This window comes from Equus caballus, chromosome X (genome assembly GCF_041296265.1).
Source record: "Equus caballus isolate H_3958 breed thoroughbred chromosome X, TB-T2T, whole genome shotgun sequence".
Lineage (NCBI taxonomy): Eukaryota > Metazoa > Chordata > Mammalia > Perissodactyla > Equidae > Equus > Equus caballus.
This window is the reverse complement of record NC_091715.1, coordinates 116,397,643-116,412,944: the sequence shown is the minus strand read 5'-3', so window position 1 is coordinate 116,412,944 and position 15,302 is coordinate 116,397,643. Positions and strand designations below refer to the sequence as shown.

The following is a 15,302-nucleotide window of genomic DNA, read 5'->3' as shown; positions in this document are numbered from 1 at the left end:
CCATGTCTGGCACCTTCAGTCACAGTGTGGGCTCACGTGCGGACTGACCCCACTCGGTCTTGACCCCTTAACTCCGGCATCAGCTCAAGATGTCTGAGCCTTCACCATGGGCCTTCCTTGTATTACTTCATGCAAATTTCACAACACCACAGAGGAGGTACGGTCACGATCCCCATTTTACACATGCGGCACCTGAGGCACAGAGAGGTCAGCTAACTCCCCCGGGGTCACAGAGCAAGTAAGTGGTGGGGCTGGGCTGCCTGCCTCCAAGCTGTGGGGCCTCCTGCTCCTGGGTGGGCCAATCCGCCTCCCCAGATGGTGAGAACCGACGGCGCCATGGCCAGCTGGGCCTTCTCAGCCCTCCCCACCCGGCTGCCCTGCATACGCAGCAGCCGACATGGGCTTCTTGCGTGAAGCATGTACATCTCCAAAAAGACACGGTAGGGACGCCATTTTCACAAGAAGACATCCTCTCCTCTCCTCGGTGCCCACACTCAGATGATAAGCATCTCGATCTCCTCTCACGGGCCCTCATGAAAAATAACCAGGAAAAAGATGGAAGTAGGAAATGGGAGGCAACAGGGTACGGTCATTCATAAAGTTTTTTTAAATCGTCTCTATTAATCTTCTCGCAACCGCGTGTGTTAGCTTCTACTGTTGTCTCCATTTGGCAGATAAGAAAACTAAGACTAGGGGAGAATAAGCAACTCAGGTTAGCGTGGGGGCCCCGCGCAGGGCACCCCAAAGTATCCCACAAGGGCCTATGGATGATTTTGAATTAAAGGTAAGAAGCTTCGAGAAGCGGCCAATGCAAAAAGGGGATTTCCCCCTCCTCTTTCTGTTTCCGCGGAAAGCAGGAAATAAATGTCCCATGTGGAAGGTACCCTCCCGCCACCAGGCGACGGAGACAGCCTGATCGCCAGAGCTAGGGAATTCGGGGCCAGGAAGCCGGCAGACACAAAATCCGTTACTTCGACTAATTTGCTACCTCAAGCCTAAACTCTGCTTAAATTCCTCTCTAATTACACACCCCAAACCTAAGCTTCTCGGTCCTGACATTTTCGCACAGATTGTTTCTCTGTGTCAAAAGATGTAACAAGCAGCCTGCTTTGCCCATCTTGGAGAGCGTCGTTCGTATGATCTCCAATGTGGACCTATCAAATTGGCTTTTCTCCTGTTAATCTGGTCTCGTGTCAATTTTATTCTTAGTCAAGAGGGGTAGAAGGGGGAATTTCCCCCTGTCGGACCAGACCCAAGGCCAAGCTCCTGTTCCTGGAGTCCCGGGGAGTATGGCGAACTCTGACTTCAGCCTCATTGCAAAAACTCAGAGCAGGCAACCTCCTGGCCAATCATACTAGTTTACTATTCCCTGCCTACGACTGGATGCTGGATATGGAGGGCTGGGCCAAGAGAGATTCTCCAAACATCTCTCCAACGTCTACGGAGCTAGCGTGGGTTCTCTCGCTTCCCCTGCACAAATCGGCTGGAACGATCCAACGCAACCCCGTCTTCCTCTGGAAAGACAACCCAGGAGGTCGGGCGTAGTCGGGCAAAGGGCAACCCGGAGTCCCAAGTTCTGTCCTGGCGCATGCGCCCTCCTTGCAGGCACACCCTCCCATTTGATGGCCACGCCCCTGCCGTATGGGCACCTCAGCCCGCCCAATCGCCAGCAACTGGCGGTGAGCCCACACACGGCGCCTACTCAGACACGCTCTAGTCCGACTAGCTGCTCTAACCTGCCTAGACGCTCTGACCTGACTAGACGCCCGAAGAGCCTTGAAGGAGCCGGGTCGCGGGCCGCCACTCCAGCCTTGAGCCATGGATCCCAGAGCAGAATCCCCAGAAGCACACGGCCTCTTGGACAGCACTCGGGACCTGGAGCCTCCACAGCAGTGCAGCGACGAGGGAGACGACGAGGACCGGGAAGAAGGGCATGGTGAGTGGTGGTCGGGACAGGCCCTTCGGCCAACTCCAAGCAAGGAGCGTGCCCTGGGAGAGGCGAGCGGACAGGACACCCCTCCGATGCAGCCCCTCACCCCCTTCTTCCCACAGCCTGGGCTCCAACGCCCTGATCTTTCTCTTTGGGATTCCTCCTTTGCAGAAGCGAAACGTGTGGAGATCTCGCTTAGCGCAGACGGAGGAGAAGAGGAAGAAGGGATACAGGCCGAACCTGAGCAGGAAGCAGCAGCAGCAGCCGCACAAGGGAAAGAGGCAGGAGACGGAGCAGGAGAAGGAGAAGAAAAGGACGACGGCGCCGTTGGCGCGGGAGCTCCCGCGAACCGCGAGGCCGGCGGCGATGGCGGCCGAGAAGCGGGAGAGCAGGGGCCGGAGGAGCAGCCCCCGCAGGCCGCCGTCGAATGTCCGCAGCCTGGAGCCAGGCGGCAGGCGGGCCGCCGCGCCACGTTCACCCCGGTGCAGCTGCGGGAGCTGGAGGGCGTTTTCCGCCACACTCCGTATCCCGAATTGTGGTTGCGGTAAGCCGATTGCTCTGCTTCGCGTCGTTTCCAGGCAGCATGTGGGGCTGGTCCAGGGCGGCCTTTGGCTCTCTCACAGGTCCCTCTCCTCCCCTCCCTCACGAAGAGCCACCTGGGGGACTCCAGGCTGCCAGGGCCCCCGCCCCTGCCCTTGGGTTCTAGGGTTGGGGTGAGGGCTGTGCCTCTTGGGAGTCAAGGTAAATGTTTTCATTCAGGATTTCAATAAATCGAGGCAGGAAACTTTGGCTGCCGCCTTTAAGATAGAAAACGTTCGGTCGGGACCAGGCCAGGGAGAAAAGTGAGTAGCGTGAGGCAGGGGGAAGCAAACGCCGGACTGGATCGTGCCTTTGTTTAACGTTTGGATCATCTGTTGTTCACGGATTGTTTTTGCCTTGATTTTCATAGTTTTAAACGCTGCGTTTGAAAGTGATTGATCTTGATTAGCGATTTTTCTGCATCCCCGTAAATCCTGTTCTTGAGAGAAAACTGTCCGTAAAGCAAGCCTCATCTTAGATACTAGGGAATAGTGTAGCCGAGTGGGGTGGGGAGCTGGTGATTAAAAAAAGTTTAAAAATAAGTGCAACCGGGGGCTGGCCCCGTGGCCGAGTGGTTAGGTTCGCGCGCTCCGCTGCAGGCGGCCCAGTGTTTCGTCGGTTCGAATCCTGGGCGCGGACATGGCACTGCTCATCAGACCACGCTGAGGCAGCGTCCCACATGCCACAACTAGAAGAACCCACAACGAAGAATACACAACTATGTACCGGGGGGCGTTGGGGAGAAAAAGGAAAAAATAAAATCTTAAAAAAAAAAAAAAATAAGTGCAACCGAAGAATGAACAGCAGAGAGTTTGTGCCATCCTTAAGCATCGTCTAGGAATGGACTCCAGCCTGTTCATCACTCATAGGCAGACAGTAGATAATAGACAGATAGATAGATAGATAGATAGATAGATAGATAGATAGCAGGCTATTTTAAGGTTCTAATTTAACGCATAACACGAGTGAGAGCAATGGTTGAAAGTTGGTAGGGAAATTTGCTCAGTCAGATATTCTTTTTCATTTTGAAGTCGGTAACACTCGGTGAACTAGAACTTCATGTGTCCTTGGGAACCGTGCCTCCTTCACCCGTGATACTTGGCTCTCCTTCAGTGCTTTGTCAACGTCAGTTCACTGTCAGTCCTGAAGTGGTGTGAGTTTTCCTACTGCAGAAGTGGGTTCGTAAAGCAAATGGCTGACATTTCCCTGAAAGAAAAAGTTTCAAATAAGAATGCACTATCACGCTAGATTTAATTTAACGCACAGCTCCAAATACTGAACACTTGCGATTTTTCCCCCTCAGACAGGAGCTTGCTAGACGCATGGGTGTGACTGAAGCCAGGGTGCAGGTGAGTAAACCTGAACAAAGCAGCTCGGCAGGGCAGCCCTTCTAAAACCTGCTTCTGTCCTACACGGTCTCACGTTTGTGTGTTTTTGTTGCCTCTTCCGTGTTTGGGAAATGAGTTTTGAACTTTGGGGTCCTGGTGGGTGGAAAACGGGGTAAGTAAACAGCAGCTTTTGGAAACTGCCCGTCACCAGAAGGAACGTGATTTCCTAAAGGAGAAAAAAAAATGATCATTAGTACACTGTTCCTTATATACAAAGGTAGATGTGTATGTATAGCTCAACTCCTTTTGACACGGGTATCCTTTAGGTAACACTTGTGTGTGGAGTCACATTGGGGTTAAGTCTGAAGTGGAAATTGCTCAGATGAATGCACCAAGAAGTTCCATTATACTAAATTACTTAAAACCAAGCATAAGCTCTTTATGTAAGGAGTGAATTTATAAGTATCTAGGCATTGAAGAGGGGGCGTAATTCACACATAGAACACAGCAGAGGAGCAGCTGATGTGTGTTTGGTTCGGCCGAGACCGGTGGGGAGGGTATAGCATGAGTCCAAGCGCCTGGTCCTCCTGCCGTTGTTTTGAAGTGTTTGGCAGAGTGGTGTAGAGAATGGCGGCCCTAAATTTTAATCTTCTGCAATTCTTTGATATGTGAGCCTGCAAACACTGCTAACATAGTAGGTTGTGCATGGTGGCGGGGACGGGAGGGGGTGTTGCAACCTTGTAACTATGTCCAAAAGATGAAACAAAGGAAAGTACAACAATTTCAAAGTTCCACCGACCTAAGAAAGGTGGAAGCAAGGTGCAAGCGCCAGGCGCGAATTAGAGAGTCGAACGTATGCCTTGGGGACGTCACACACATTCAAATTTTTGAGACTCCAAGTGCATTGGTGAATATTCTCTGGAGGAATGTCTAACACCTAAGAGGTGTGTCCTTCCTTCCGGTGGCGCTGTCGTGAAGCGGTGGGTTGTGTGGAACTTGGTGGGGGGGGGGGGGGGGGGCGGGGGATGGCTCTTAGTTCAGGCTGGATGCTCACCTGTGGGAATTTGAAATGCTTTTTCTTTGCTCAGTCAGTGATGACTAATTTATGGGTCAATGGATCAAGAGGTGATGTTTTGAGATCGTAGGAAAGTCTAAGTTGTGTCAAAGGATAATTTGGAAGTGAAAAAAAGAAGAAGGAGAAAAGACAGAAAGAGAGGAAAAGAAAAATCAGGCTGGGTTTATTAGCTTTGCTGCAGAGACCGTGTGTGAGGGCAGTGACGGAAACGGGCCGCAGACCTAGTGACGGGGTGTCTGAGAAGCAGCCCAACAAAGCAGGCCGCTGAGCGCTGGCGTCCTGAGGCCGAGGGCTGGGCTCTCAGTCGGGTCTGGCCGGGGCCGGGAGGACCAGGCCTCTGCTTTCGCAAGCAGGCAGAGCAAGCTCAGAGGAAAAGAAAAACTTCAGTTTTCGTGCGTGGACTTCCTCCCTGCATGGGTTTGCGCAGTGCTCCCTCAGTGGGGTTCTGCAGGGACGAGGAGCCACAAGAAACAACTAAGGAAAGAGAGAGGATGTTCTCACCTGTTTCCAAACTCTACAGCATGAATTTCCCAAAGACGTTTTCCCCTGGTTTCACTGAGCCCTGATGGGTAAGCAGCACCGTCTAGGTTTGAGGCGTCCAGCACGGTACTTTGACTCCCCCATATTGTGAAGTGATCCCCACAGTCAGTTTGATTAACCTCCATCATCGCTCACATAGTTACAAACCAAAAAAGAAAAAATTGTTTTTCTCCTTGTGGTGAGAACTCTTAGGATTTACTCTCAGCAACTTTCAGAGATACCGTAGAGCAGTGGTAACCGTGGTAGAGCGGTGGTAACTAACAGTGCTCGTCACGTCGTGCATCACAGCCCCAGTACTCATTTATCTGCTCACTGGAGGTTTGTACCTTTTGACCACTTTCGTCCAATTCCCACCCCCCCAGCCCCTGCCTCTGGTAAGCAGAAATCTGGTCTTTTTCTGCAAGTTTGGTTTTTTGTTGTTAGATCCCACATAAAAGTGAGATCATGCAGCATTTGTCTGAAGAAAATGCTAAGGGAGGTTCCCCCTTAGTCTGCAATTAACAGTAAGAGTCGTTCTAGGAAACCGGTATTTTAAATATGCAGCTAGTAGCAGCCTTTACCTCAGTGAGCCCGATTTGCATTTTGGTTGTGTTTATGCAGGTTTGACCGCTGGTATGCTTGGATCCCTCAAAGTGAGCCCTATCACAGTGGCTTTTTAGACTACATATTCACACAGAAGGACCCAAACACTACGGTGGGAGAGTGAAAATAAGGCAACAGGCAGAGAGAGGAGGATGCAGACTGGGACTGTCCCAAAATAGTAAACACAACGTGATTGAGCTGACTAGGATGCTGAGGGGACAATGTAGTCTAAAGGGCAGTTTTATTTTTAGTTGTTTGGATATTTTGTGACCCCCTCACCCACACGGTTGTCGACTCTCTTCCCCAACCGCTGGTTCCATCTTCTCGCCTTAAGCATAAGGGAGGAGAAGGGGACCTCCTGGGTGAGCGGCGCGGCCTAGGTTGAGTGGCATGCCGGGCATCAGCGGCCCCCTCCCAGGGTCCTGGAGCAGTGGGCTGACCTGGTCCCGAGCCCAGGAAGGTTTGGAGGGTGGGCCAGGTCGGAGCTCGCAGAATTGACAACGGTGACAGCGGTATGCCTCTTTCCCTCCAAACTCTTGCCTGGGCAAGGATTTTAAGAGAGTTAGTCAACTCGGTAAATTTGGGACTTTAGTAAAGTCGGCCCGAATTTAGTGAGTCTAAGCATTCATTTCCCCTAAAGTCTAAAAAGTTAAAGCAGTGTCCATGGCTTCAGCTATCCTCGTGTCCCAGCAAGCCCGGCCACAAACTCCCTGGGCCCCCTCTGACCGAGCCTCGCTCGCAATGCCATCTTTTTAACTACCAAGAGGTGGCAGAGGATGAATGGCCCTTTAGTCATCCCTGAAGGAAAGCTTTGGTTTAAAAATCCCACACACCCCCTTTGATTATTTCCTGTACACTGAAGATGGGCTTTTCAACATGGAGGCTGTTCCCCTCAGGGTGACTTTAAGAGACACCCACTTCCTACCATACTGTGCTTCCCCAAGGCCACTGTGACACATGCCTAGTGAGGCGGGGTTAGTGGCAGCTGGACAGCTGAGGGGCAGCTGTCAGGACACAGACGTACCAAGCAGAGCAATCACAGCAGGGACACAGTGCAATTCCTCAGCCACACCTGCGTCCGAGAGTGGGGAAAATAACATTAAAGGTGGGAGGAGAGACACAGCAATCTGCCAAGCCGGAGCCTGGCACGCGGCCAGTGCTCACCGACGGCGAGCTGGGGCGGGGGGCCATGGTGGCAACTTTCCTAAGATATTTTCGCAAGAAGGAAACAGCTTCTCCTGACGCAGTTTAAAATCTTAAGGGCATAGAGAGTTGCCTGCTGTGTTTTTTCATGACATTAAACGCTCAACGTACTAAACCAATCCCTTTTTCCCTCTGTTTGAAGGTTTGGTTTAAGAATAGGAGGGCCAAGTGGAGGAGATGGCAGAGGGCGTTGATGTTCAGAGTCATGCCCCCCGTGGTCCTGGGCCCCCCCGTCGTCATTGGCTCGGGCAGACCCTGAAGTACCATCCTGATTCGGACTCCGGATTGCATGCGGATGCTTTTGCAGCCGCTGCCGCCGGGGCTGCCTCTGCCGCCCGGGCTGCCTCTGCCGCCCGGGTCTCCCTTTCCTCCTGTGTTCTTGCCGCCTCCGCCCTGGCTTCTTCCACCTTTCCTTCCCTGTGGCTGCTGTCGTGTGGCATGGCCTGCTCCCTTACCATCAGGGGGCCTTTTGTAGCCCACATTTTCTAAAGAATGGTCTCTGTGACAGTTTTTTCAAAGTTCTTTTGAGCCAAGTTCAAATTCTGCATCCCTCACCATCAAGAGCAGTTCACCAAATGCCTGCTAAATGTGTTAAATAAAAGTACACAGTCATTGACCCTCTCTTGTAGGGCACGTGTTTGTATTTTCAATAAAGTTGTGAATTCTCTGCAAATTTGTCTTGTGTGTTACATGGGGTTAGTGAGTTTGATGGAAATTGCGAAGAAGATGCCGTTCAGACCGACGGCCAAGGAGGCTTCCTGTCATGCAGGAGTATCTCTGAGTCACCATCGGCAGGCCACGCACATCTCAGAAGTTTCCCAAGTGCCCGTGGCAGGCTCACACAGACCCACCTCTTCTCTGCCACCCTCTCCCCCAACACCCCATCGTCCCCCGACCCTGCCCCGTTGGGACCATACAGATGTGTCAGATGGAGTGGCATGAGTCCCTGATGAGAGAACAGTGCGTTTCAAGGCAGGCCTGAGCCCCATTCTCGCTGAGGAGCTCAGGCACAACGGAGGACTCTACGGGAAGCTTCCTAAGAGGCTCCTCCCGGGGCTTTAGGGAGAAGTGGGAGCCAGGCCTTCACCTGGTGCTCTCCAAGTTCTGTTCGCCACCTTCCCTTTTGTGGAGGGGACACGGGGATAGAAAACTATAATTAGTGTTCGGGTGGTGAACATGATGTAATGTACACAGAACTCGCAATATGATGTACAGCCGAAAAAAAGAAAACTTGAAAAAAACAGAAAGAAACCATTCTAGCAGGAGGGTCCTGCTTCTTCCAAGGCGACGCAGGGGGAGACTCCCTCAAGGCCAGAGCAAGGCTCTTCTCCCGCCCCCTTGCCCTCCTCCACCCCCCACAAGTAGAGAGCACATTATAGCTTCCTCCTCAGCTCAGAGCTGAGATCACGCCTTCAAGTGTGTTTTGTCCCCTCCACCATCCTTGAGAGAACCCTGGTTCCAGCTAATTCTACAGCGAAACGTGCCAGGGTCGGGGAAAATCACCTTTCGACCCTTGTGTTCTATGGCTGGACTAACAATAAAATTGACACAAGACCAGATTAACAGGAGAAAAACCCAGTTTAATAGCACGTTTTGGAGATCATAGAGAAATGGTGCTCAGAGAGTGCACGTGGCAGGCAGCATGTATATCTTTTACACAAAGAAACAATAAATTTGTGAGGAATGACACGACAAAGAAACTCAGATTTGAGGTACGTAATTCGTGACGCATTGAAGCAGAGTTGAGGCTTGAGGGAGTAAATTAGCAAGGTTTGTCTCTGCAGGCTCCCGGGATCAGGATGCAGGGAGAGCACCCTTCACAGGGGAGATGGATTTCCTGCTTTCAGCGGGGAACAGAGACAGGAGGGTCAGAATGCCCTTGTTGCTTCTCAAGTAACTTGAATTCAAAATAACCAATATGCTATTGTGGGATATTTCGGGGTGAGGTGGCCTGCCCTGGGCCCCAACACTTCCCTCCTCTGAAACTTCCCTGGAAGTTTCCCATATTAAAAATCGAGTTGGTAGATTGTTCCATTATTTCACGGAATTAAACTTTTAGTCTTCAAAATAGATCGGTTCAGTTGAACAGTTGGGTCTCATTGCAGGAGACCACGATGCAGGTGGGCTCCCAGAGTTAGGGCTGGGACGTGCATGCAGGCTGTCAGTTCTTTCTTTTGGCTCTCTTTGGGAATGACTCTGGATCTTGGGAAGGTAGTAACCTCTGAGGACGCCTCTTGGGTCCGTAGAGTTGTTTAATACTGGCAGAAACATTTACTGTTTGTCTCACTTAAAAACCCAACAAGATATTTAAAAGGATTTTTTTAGCAGCTGTGTGGTCAAAGATTGGCCAAACTAAACCCTGATGTTCAGAGCCTGATAGGAATTTCTTATAGGCCTTCTTTGCTCAATTAGAATAAAACTATGTACCCAGAGGAAAGAAGCAAACTAGGAATAATGTAACCGGACCGGTAGATCAACCTATGATGTCATTTAAGTTACAGCCCAGTTTCTGAGGAATTGAGAGCCCACTGTCCTTACCTTACAAGTCCTTGCGAAGCTGAAAGTGCATCTCTACAGGCAGGTCAGATTCAACCCATTCCCTTTCACCAATCCCAAAACCTTCCCTATTTGCCTCAAAAGGCTTATAACCTCTCCCAGAACTCTTTAGACCTTCCCCAGTTCCTAAGACTGAAGGAAAATTTTAAATGGCAATTACCCTGAAACTCCTTTGAAAAAAAGGGAAACTCGCCTTTTTTTCTCTCTGTCCATTAAAGTTGTAAATTTTACCACGTCTTTAAAATGTAAACACCCCAAAAGATAACAGCCCACGGTTGCCTGAGACTAAACCTGGCTAGCTCAATCAATGAAGCCTAAGGTTTAAGGAAAAAAACCGAGGGAAAATGTTTTGTTTTAAATGCAGGCTACCAGAGAGGCTCTTTTGCTGCAAATCTAACTCACACCCTCCTTGTCTAAGGCAAATATAAATCTTAAAAGTCTTCCCCACAAATATTTAAAGATAAAAAACTTGGGGCCGGCCCAGTGGCAAAGTGGTTAAGTTCGCGTGCTCCGCTTCAGCAGCCCGGGGTTCTCAGGTTTGGATCCTGGGTGCAGACATAGCACCGCTCGTCAAGCCAAGCTGTGGCGAGATCCCACATAAAAAGAGGGAGATTGGCACAGAATGTTAGCTCAGAGACAATCTTCCTCAAGCCAAAAGAAGAAGATTGACAACAGATGTTAGCTCGGGGCCAGTCTTCCTCACAAAAAACAAAAAGACAAAGAAACAAAAGACGTTTAAGCAGGTAATCTTAACTTGTTCCATCTGCTAGAGACATAATTATTTATAAATTAGTGAGTTTTGTATTGTACCTGATTCATGGCTGAAATTTGTTTTTTTAAGATTTTATCTTTTTTTCCTTTTTCTCCCCAAAGCCCCCCGGTACATAGTTGTATATTCTTTGTTGTGGATCCTTCTAGTTGTGGCATGTGGGACGCCGCCTCAGCATGGTTTGATGAGCAGTGCCATGTCCGCGCCCAGCTCAGGATTCGAACCAACGAAACCCTGGGCCGCCTGCAGCGGGGCGCGTGAACTTAACCACTCGGCCACACGGCCAGCCCCTCTCTCTTTCTAACAGGGACAGAAAATCTAATTTTAATTTTAGACTAGTTTACTTTTGATATTAAAACTTATTTACTCAATTAAATTCATTCCAATCTTAGCCAGCCCTGGCCACACATAAAATCCCTTTCCAACTTTTTTTTTAATAAAGCTTCTATAACATTTTTATGTGCATTTTAGTTTATCCCTTGTTCTTTTATCATTATCATTATTCAGAAATAACCAGCTTTATTCTGGGACAAAATTATTCTTTTCTCAACAAAAATGCATCTCCATTCCTCACACCTTTTTTTTTACCAGAAACATACAACTTAGTTTCTTTGTGTACAGAGGTTTTTCTTTATTATTTATAGTAGCTTTCATTACATATATTAATTAGAATTATTAACCCTTAGAAACTTTAATTTCTAGTGAAAACTAAGAAGTAAGCAGTTGTGAACTGTATGTCATATCTGTATTCTTCAGAGTGGGAAATTTAAGAAGACATTTCATAATTTCTGGAAACATATTGTTTTCATAGTGCAATCATTCAATAAAGCACAAACATGTTTACTAACGGACCCAAATTTACCTTTTAGACTTTTCTAATAAGAAGGCAAAAGTAGATAAACCTTGTACAGTAATTAATGTTTTTTTATTTTATCTTATCTGGAGATGATCTAGATACTCAATAATTTTTTTTTTTTGGTGAGGAAGATTGGCCCTGAGCTAACATCTGTGCCCGTCTTCCTCTATTTTGTATGTGGGATGCCTCTACAGCATGGCTTGATGAGTAGTGTAGGTCTGCACCTGGGATCCGAACCCAAGAACCTGGGCCACCAAAGTGGAGCATGCTGAACTTAACCACTATGCAACCGGGCTGGCCCCTCCATAAGCTTTTTATCATTTAACCTTACCTAGTAAAACTCTAAAGTTTTAAGCCATCAAGAAGACTTGGGGAAGTTATTTTTAAGTTTACATATGATAAAACATAATTATTACACCTAAAAATCTTTATTTTATTAACATCCATATAATTCATTTGTTCTTAACAATCGTACTTAGATTAGTCATTAAAAGTTGATGAGCCATTAAAGCAGCTAGCCATCATCATAAGTTATTATCATTTTCTTTTGTTGACAAATTTTATAACAGAGATAACATGAGCTTATTTGCCAAATAACCCAGGTAGAATAAAAGCTGCATGTTCGCCTCATATCCAGTGCTGACACTTCTGGAGGCGTGCCTATTTTAATTAAACCAACAAACTTAAGCAAGCTTTTATTTACCAAAGATTATTTTATATCACATTAACTTGAAAAATCATTCGGGTTGGTTTCTATTATATTTAGAAGTAACTTATATAAGCATTTATTTTAAGTTAATTAAATAGAGCTCTTTAGAAATGAGTTTTGCTAATATCATCCAGAGGTAGAAAAATACCATATCTAAAATGTACATACATATAACATAGACAGACACAAAGAGAGATCTTATAGCTTTTATTTTAAAAATTTCAGCCATAATGGGGCTGGCCATGTGGCCGAGTGGTTAAGTTCACGCGCCCCGCTGCAGGCGGCCCAGGGTTTCGTTGGTTCGAATCCTGAGCTGGGCGCGGACATGGCACTGCTCATCAAACCATGCTGAGGCGGCGTCCCACATGCCACAACTAGAAGGATCCACAACAAAGAATATACAACTATGTACCGGGGGGCTTTGGGGAGAAAAAGGAAAAAAAGATAAAATCTTAAAAAAACAAATTTCAGCCATGAATCAGGTACAATACAAAACTCACTAATTTATAAATAATTATGTCTCTAGCAGATGGAACAAGTTAAGATTACCTGCTTAAACGTCTTTTGTTTCTTTGTCTTTTTGTTTTTTGTGAGGAAGACTGGCCCCGAGCTAACATCTGTTGTCAATCTTCTTCTTTTGGCTTGAGGAAGATTGTCTCTGAGCTAACATTCTGTGCCAATCTCCCTCTTTTTATGTGGGATCTCGCCACAGCTTGGCTTGACGAGCGGTGCTATGTCTGCACCCAGGATCCAAACCTGAGAACCCCGGGCTGCTGAAGCGGAGCACGCGAACTTAACCACTTTGCCACTGGGCCGGCCCCAAGTTTTTTATCTTTAAATATTTGTGGGGAAGACTTTTAAGATTTATATTTGCCTTAGACAAGGAGGGTGTGAGTTAGATTTGCAGCAAAAGAGCCTCTCTGGTAGCCTGCATTTAAAACAAAACATTTTCCCTCGGTTTTTTTCCTTAAACCTTAGGCTTCATTGATTGAGCTAGCCAGGTTTAGTCTCAGGCAACCGTGGGCTGTTATCTTTTGGGGTGTTTACATTTTAAAGACGTGGTAAAATTTACAACTTTAATGGACAGAGAGAAAAAAAGGCGAGTTTCCCTTTTTTTCAAAGGAGTTTCAGGGTAATTGCCATTTAAAATTTTCCTTCAGTCTTAGGAACTGGGGAAGGTCTAAAGAGTTCTGGGAGAGGTTATAAGCCTTTTGAGGCAAATAGGGAAGGTTTTGGGATTGGTGAAAGGGAATGGGTTGAATCTGACCTGCCTGTAGAGATGCACTTTCAGCTTCGCAAGGACTTGTAAGGTAAGGACAGTGGGCTCTCAATTCCTCAGAAACTGGGCTGTAACTTAAATGACATCATAGGTTGATCTACCGGTCCGGTTACATTATTCCTAGTTTGCTTCTTTCCTCTGGGTACATAGTTTTATTCTAATTGAGCAAAGAAGGCCTATAAGAAATTCCTATCAGGCTCTGAACATCAGGGTTTAGTTTGGCCAATCTTTGACCACACAGCTGCTAAAAAAATCCTTTTAAATATCTTGTTGGGTTTTTAAGTGAGACAAACAGTAAATGTTTCTGCCAGTATTAAACAACTCTACGGACCCAAGAGGCGTCCTCAGAGGTTACTACCTTCCCAAGATCCAGAGTCATTCCCAAAGAGAGCCAAAAGAAAGAACTGACAGCCTGCATGCACGTCCCAGCCCTAACTCTGGGAGCCCACCTGCATCGTGGTCTCCTGCAATGAGACCCAACTGTTCAACTGAACCGATCTATTTTGAAGACTAAAAGTTTAATTCCGTGAAATAATGGAACAATCTACCAACTCGATTTTTAATATGGGAAACTTCCAGGGAAGTTTCAGAGGAGGGAAGTGTTGGGGCCCAGGGCAGGCCACCTCACCCCGAAATATCCCACAATAGCATATTGGTTATTTTGAATTCAAGTTACTTGAGAAGCAACAAGGGCATTCTGACCCTCCTGTCTCTGTTCCCCGCTGAAAGCAGGAAATCCATCTCCCCTGTGAAGGGTGCTCTCCCTGCATCCTGATCCCGGGAGCCTGCAGAGACAAACCTTGCTAATTTACTCCCTCAAGCCTCAACTCTGCTTCAATGCGTCACGAATTACGTACCTCAAATCTGAGTTTCTTTGTCGTGTCATTCCTCACAAATTTATTGTTTCTTTGTGTAAAAGATATACATGCTGCCTGCCACGTGCACTCTCTGAGCACCATTTCTCTATGATCTCCAAAACGTGCTATTAAACTGGGTTTTTCTCCTGTTAATCTGGTCTTGTGTCAATTTTATTGTTAGTCCAGCCATAGAACACAAGGGTCGAAAGGTGATTTTCCCCGACCCTGGCACGTTTCGCTGTAGAATTAGCTGGAACCAGGGTTCTCTCAAGGATGGTGGAGGGGACAAAACACACTTGAAGGCGTGATCTCAGCTCTGAGCTGAGGAGGAAGCTATAATGTGCTCTCTACTTGTGGGGGGTGGAGGAGGGCAAGGGGGCGGGAGAAGAGCCTTGCTCTGGCCTTGAGGGAGTCTCCCCCTGCGTCGCCTTGGAAGAAGCAGGACCCTCCTGCTAGAATGGTTTCTTTCTGTTTTTTTCAAGTTTTCTTTTTTTCGGCTGTACATCATATTGCGAGTTCTGTGTACATTACATCATGTTCACCACCCGAACACTAATTATAGTTTTCTATCCCCGTGTCCCCTCCACAAAAGGGAAGGTGGCGAACAGAACTTGGAGAGCACCAGGTGAAGGCCTGGCTCCCACTTCTCCCTAAAGCCCCGGGAGGAGCCTCTTAGGAAGCTTCCCGTAGAGTCCTCCGTTGTGCCTGAGCTCCTCAGCGAGAATGGGGCTCAGGCCTGCCTTGAAACGCACTGTTCTCTCATCAGGGACTCATGCCACTCCATCTGACACATCTGTATGGTCCCAACGGGGCAGGGTCGGGGGACGATGGGGTGTTGGGGGAGAGGGTGGCAGAGAAGAGGTGGGTCTGTGTGAGCCTGCCACGGGCACTTGGGAAACTTCTGAGATGTGCGTGGCCTGCCGATGGTGACTCAGAGATACTCCTGCATGACAGGAAGCCTCCTTGGCCGTCGGTCTGAACGGCATCTTCTTCGCAATTTCCATCAAACTCACTAACCCCATGTAACACACAAGACAAA

At 48.0% G+C, this 15,302-nt stretch overlaps 1 protein-coding gene across 1 annotated transcript; it reads left to right on the top strand.

The window, feature by feature from the left end:
- Nucleotides 1-394: 394 nt before the first annotated feature.
- On the top strand, nt 395-7,904 carry LOC138921916 (rhox homeobox family member 2-like). Its single transcript, XM_070257836.1, has 4 exons — nt 395-1,936; nt 2,102-2,474; nt 3,813-3,858; nt 7,380-7,904. Exons 1-4 carry the CDS (start codon nt 1,819-1,821, stop codon nt 7,494-7,496), a joined length of 654 nt encoding a protein of 217 aa, XP_070113937.1. The 5' UTR covers nt 395-1,818; the 3' UTR covers nt 7,497-7,904.
- Nucleotides 7,905-15,302: the final 7,398 nt, after the last annotated feature.

Excerpts from the sequence above, each read along its gene's own strand:
- LOC138921916 (XM_070257836.1), top strand. The coding sequence starts at position 1,819 with ATGGATCCCAGAGCAGAATCCCCAGAAGCACACGGCCTCTTGGACAGC. Across the intron at positions 2,475-3,812 it reads TATCCCGAATTGTGGTTGCG|ACAGGAGCTTGCTAGACGCA; the intron begins GTAAGCCGATTG and ends TTTCCCCCTCAG. Across the intron at positions 3,859-7,379 it reads TGACTGAAGCCAGGGTGCAG|GTTTGGTTTAAGAATAGGAG; the intron begins GTGAGTAAACCT and ends CTCTGTTTGAAG.